The sequence below is a fragment of the Gavialis gangeticus genome, unplaced genomic scaffold (genome assembly GCF_001723915.1).
Source record: "Gavialis gangeticus isolate Ggan-Ray unplaced genomic scaffold, GavGan_comp1, whole genome shotgun sequence".
In the NCBI taxonomy this organism is placed as follows: Eukaryota; Metazoa; Chordata; order Crocodylia; family Gavialidae; genus Gavialis; species Gavialis gangeticus.
Window position 1 is genome coordinate 43,228,852 of NW_017729029.1, and position 5,605 is coordinate 43,234,456.

General features: G+C 42.4%; 1 protein-coding gene across 2 annotated transcripts in view; it reads left to right on the forward strand.

Annotated features, from left to right (window-relative positions):
- Positions 1 to 5,196, forward strand: part of CHIC1 (cysteine rich hydrophobic domain 1) — a 56,478-nt gene extending 51,282 nt beyond the window's left edge. Inside the window, exons 4-6 of one of the 2 annotated variants that reach the window (XM_019521488.1) lie at positions 1,042 to 1,098; positions 1,339 to 1,398; positions 4,200 to 5,196. In XM_019521488.1, coding sequence (XP_019377033.1) covers positions 1,042 to 1,098; positions 1,339 to 1,398; positions 4,200 to 4,250 — 168 coding nt within the window. In that variant the 3' untranslated portion in view covers positions 4,251 to 5,196. The other variant, XM_019521489.1, reaches the window with a different exon arrangement.
- Positions 5,197 to 5,605: the final 409 nt, after the last annotated feature.

The window sequence follows — 5,605 nt, forward strand, 5'->3', positions numbered from 1 at the left end:
ACAAGTCATACAGTTCATACCAGCTCTGCCTTGCAATATCTCTTCTATAATGTCCATGGGCCTTCTGTAAGTGTAAATGACCAAAACAGGTGATTGTTTTTGTGACAGGAGGCAAAGCTTTATAGGACAATACAAGGATACTATGGAACACATTTCATATTTGACCTTACATAAGGCTTCAGAACCTGATCTTGGAATTGAAAATCATTATGTTTTAACCTGCTAGACTACTAACTGTTGGAAGTCTGGATCTTGCAACTTTCTGAGGCTCCCACTTTTCTATACATAAAAGTAGGGGTGCACCGATAGAGATTTTTGGGGATGATACAGATTAGCCGATTTTTAAGGAGGCGTATCAGCTGATACTGATCTGATTTCTGCTACAGCTGCGTGCAGCTGGTAAGTCTGTTGTGGTAAAGGGGACGGGGGGGAAGACCAGTGCCCCCCATGGTGAGGGAGGAGTAGGGCAGGGGCTGGAGTAGGTGCTGCCCAGCCAGAGCCACCAAACAGACTGCTCCTGGACCAGCGGCACACAGTGGTGGGAGCCGCCACTCCACAGACAAGACACAGCTCTGTCCCATGCCTGCCCCAGCCCCTGCCCCACTCCTCCACTATGGGGGGCATTAATCTGCCACCCCCCCGCCGCAGCACTTCCCTTCCCCTTCCCCTTTCACCACAACAGCTCTCCATGCTGCTGGGCTCTGCGCCTCGCTACATGTGTGCTGCGCTGTGGCTGCGCACAGGCATGTGCATTTATTGGCCTAATTATCAGCCACATCAGGCTGATTTCTGATATAGTCTGTTTTCTTTATATTGGTGCCGATCCGATATCGGACCGATGTATTGGCGCACCTTTACATAAAAGGATTATAGTTGGAAAGGCAAGCTTTTTCCAAGGTGTAATTCTTCCTTAGTTCTCATTTCTTAACACACATTTATAATTTTGATTTATGTTTCTTGAATTGCAAATATAATTTTAAGATTTATGTGAGAGCTTGGTAGCTAAGCCACATCTAATGCTATTCTGGTGTTCTTTCCTAGACTAGAAGATCGATTCAGAAGTTGTTAGAATGGGAAAATAACAGACTATATCATAAGGTAAATAAGATTATGGATCTCTTGTTGTTCCATTTTTATTTACAAATAAGATTTTCCACAGCTGGAATATGGGAACTTTATTACTTTGCTTTAGGACTGGAGCTGAAGTTCTTAATTCATCTTGCACTTTGTGTTTGAAATGCCCTAGATGTTAAATAACATAATCTTTAGCAATATATAACTATGTCACTAAAAATAATGTCATTGTATTTATTAATCTTACAATAATTATTGTCTTAGCTGGGTTTGCACTGGAAGCTGAGTAAAAGGAAATGTGAAACTAGCAATATGATGGAATATGTAAGTATTTTTGTTACTTTTAATATCTGATATCAGTGTGATTTTAATGTTTAATTGTGTTACCTATTAAATATCACTCCCCATGGAAATCTTTTGGCTACCAAAACAGCGTGGTCTGACAAACACAAGATAGAAACTTAGCACAGGCAGCTGCTGCACATAGTGGAATTCATAAATTGTCAATGATAAACGTTTTCTCTTTGGTAATACTGCCTGCACAGACAGAGCCCTGCATAAGAGACATGGTAGAAATTGCATTTGGTAGTTAAGGAGCCTTGACCTCTAGCTACCATTACACATCCTCTGAACTCTTAAACAGTCCTTAAGTTTCTTTCAATACACCTGTTGAGAAGTCCCTGACAAAACTTTCTTCATAGTTTGTAGCTGTGTAATGAAAACTAACCCCTAAAGAATTGATATAGTATAGTATAGGCTTAGAAGTGTTTTAACTTTGTTTTGTTTAGTTAATGGAATTTTGGTTTGTTTTGGGCTTTGTAGGTAATTATTGAGGTAATAGATCCATCTTAAGAAAATGCATTTGATATGTCCATGTTGTCCAAGTACCTTCTCAGGGTTGCCAGGCTGAGGAAAAAAAACATATAGCTTTTCTTTTCTTTCCTTCACACCCTGCAAAATTTTTATTGATAAACAGGGATCCTTGTTTTTCTCTGTTTTAAAAATCCCAAATTCTGATAAACTCAAAATCTGTGTTTTTCCTCAATTAAAATAAAACACAACTATTTATATAGTTATCAATTGAACACAATGTTTTATTAATGCATTTACAATTTTAAAGCAATTTGGAAGCCTGCCAGTGCCTCAGTCAGTATAATTAAACTAATACTAAATACCTATATATTTTGACATTTGATTTTGGTTTTATCATGGAAAATCAATGCTCCCTCTGCCCCCTTTGCTCACCAATATCCCATCCAGCTGTGGCTGTCCCTCCGCTGCTTTGTCGCATTGAGCAGCCCTAATATACTGGTGCCGTGCTCCTGTTGTTACCTTTCACTCCCAAGCCACAGCCCTCCAGCTCTGCCAGTGCCCCTCACTCCCAATCTACAGCCTCTTGGCCCTGCCAGTGCCCCTCACTCCTGACCCAGTGCCCCCTGCCCCCAGGCCACAGCTCCCCAGTGTATGGAGAAGGGGTGGGTGTTTGAGGAAGGGGAAATGTAGGCACAGGTGACACATTGCAGGGGAGCACAGGTGACACATCATGGGGGTGGGGGGGCATTTGCCCCCCCAGATTTGTGCCTACAGCGGGGCATGGGGCTGGAGCCAGGCTGGATCAGCTTTGGGCAGAAGCTGCCTTCATGGCCCAGTGGGTAGAACCCGATGTGGGAGAGAGTGCTGTGCTACCATGGCTGCTAATGTGAGGTGTGGTAGAAGCACAGAATTGTACCCCCTGCTGCTGCCAGGTGGGCAGGGGGCACCTCACCTTGGTGGCCGTGGCAGTGCGGAGCTCCCTCCCACACCAGCTCCAGCCCAGAGCTGGTTCAGCCTGGCTGCAGCTCCACACCGTGCTGTGGGTGCAGAAATCTGGGGGGCCACACATCCTGCTGTGCCCCCCACTGCCTGCCTATGTATCACCTGTATCCCCCACCCCCATAGACCTACCTGAAGGAAGCTGCAGGAGCTGCTCTCCACCATATTGCCTGGCTGCCACGTGCATGTGGCGTCCTCTGTGTCCCACTCTCCCCAGCCCCAAGCAGCCCATTGCAGGCTGGAACTCTGTAAGCCTACAAGGGGAAACCAGCAATTTCCCAGGTTTTTCTCCTCCAAAGGAGAAAATCTCTGTCTTTCCATGGCAAATGGAAAACCTGAATCCTTGCTGATAACTCTTTTTACTGACACATTACATAATGTAAATGTAATCTTTCTGCCAGGCCCTGGATGGCAGTAACAAGGGCTGGATTCAGATTGAGGGGTTTACACCAGATTTTAACACAGTCTTACTTGACTGCAGCAGTGGCTTTACACTGTGCTGCACTCACTCCCACCTATTCCTCTCTCCTGGCCCGGCAGCTTCATCCCAGCCACACCACCTCCCTCCCTATCTGATCTGGTGGCTCAGACTGTCCAGGCCCACACAGCTTGGCTTTGTCTTTGAGGCAAGCAGCTGTTACAAGCTGGCAACAATCTGGGATGCAGCAGCAGCAGGTGGGTTCCAGTGGGGGGGCTACAGAGGCTCCCATGGGCCAAAAGCCCTGACAGAGAGCTTCGTGCAGAGTGCTGCGCTGTGCTCCGACTCAGACACAAGATGTCACTGCTCTGCTCTGTCTGCCCATCAACACTTGCATCTGGATCTTCAGTCAAACTCATGGTTTCTTGGTTTCTTAGTTTCTTATGGACAGCTTGTTGTTTAAAAATAAACTATACAAATGAGTGTGTTTAGCCTTGTTTTTAGAGACTGTCTGTAAATTTCTGAACAGTTGGCAGCCCTGCTTTTGCTCTTCAAATGGCCATGAAGATTGCCTCTTATTCTTCGGGAAGCCACTCAGCCAAAAACTTGATGTCTACAAGGTCCACTTCAGACTGACGCATCTTAAGTCCTGAACCTGTTAGCCCCCGAGTCTGAAAAAAAGACTGCCTTCCTCTCTCCTGCTCCCTCATCTTCCCTCTTCCCCTTCCCCCAAACGAGAAAGTTGGTATCAATATAAATTAGAGGAGCCAAAGATTTCAAGTCCTGTAGCATGTTGGCATTAGCATATTCAGCACTGGTTGGAAATTATGCTGAAGAGTATAAGTACTTGGTTAATATGTTCTGTGCTTTTTTTTTCTTTTTTTTTCTTCTACAGGTAATATTGATAGAATTCTTACCAAAATATCCCATATTTCGACCTGACTGAGAAGCGGTATTCAGTCTTTCATGTTACCTGTCATTTCCTACCCTTAGTGCCTTGTAGATGATTTTGGAAAGAAGATGGTCTACTTTGCTGTGATTTAGAAATGGTCTTTGGTAGAATATCTTCCTCGTGATGTTATTTTCTTTTGTTTAAGAAGAAAACAATTTGCACATTTTTTTATGTTAAACAAGGCTTCTATGTTGCACTCTGAATTTTTAACGTTAACAAGAACTGATATAGTTGCCACTAAGGATCTAACATCAGTGCTGCTTAAAACTTGTTCTGAGCATGCTGCCTTATTCATTTCTATACTTGCTGTTTCTAAATGTACATCCTAACTCCATATCATACTGTATTTCATCCTAAGCGTCACACTCCTATAAATCCTCTGTAGAAACATCTAGGTAAGCTTTTGGTAGTTACTGATAATTTTACTATAACTTGCTTGCATCGGACTTGCAATTAACAGCACTGGTTTTGTCCTGCACTTTGCAAAATCATAATTTACATTAGAGGGTTAATTATTTTACCCAATATGGATTTGTAAATATTGATTATTTGCATAATATGAAGTGTGGTATTGCAAGGTTTACAGAATGTAATATAGCTCTTAATATTGTATTGCCAACAGTTCTACAGATTTATTAACGTCTGTTAGCATCCTTCTAATTGTATGGACCCATTCACATACCATTATTATGGTGAAGCCATAATGAGTTTGTATATACTATCAGGTGTAGGATTCAGTTGCACTTTGCTTTAGTAAGTGGATTAAAAATGTTTAGTGTTTCAGGTGTCTTGGTTAGCACCTGAAATAGATTCAAACTATTTTAAGGTTCTTTTTGGAAAAGTTACATTCGTGGAGCAAACTGCGACAGCTATTACTATCAGAATATCCTAAAAACCTATTTTTAGAACAAGAATGTTTAAATCGCTTTTTTTTTTAAATTTAAGCAAAGAAACATTTTCAGTAATTGAACACCTCTGTTACAGCGAAAGGCAACTACTTGGGACAGTTAAATCAATACTACAGAAACATTTAACTTATTTTTATAACACAGCAATACCAGATGGTACGTTTAAGCAGTTAACTAAACTGGCTTTCTTTGTAGACTATACTGTTAAAAGCAAAGAAATTCCACCACAAGTCTGAGACTCATTTGAGAATACTCAATTGGGTGGATGTGAGTCAGTTTAAAGAGTTTATCTAAAAATGTTGGTTGATTGTACTCAGCCAATGGCTGAAGAACCAAAACGGTTTTCCTGGGATCTACAAGCTCATTCAGAAGACTTCTTGCTTTGCCTGATCGGTTGCAAGAGCTCTCCCCAGACTGTGGCCTGTAGAAGATCAGATTGGG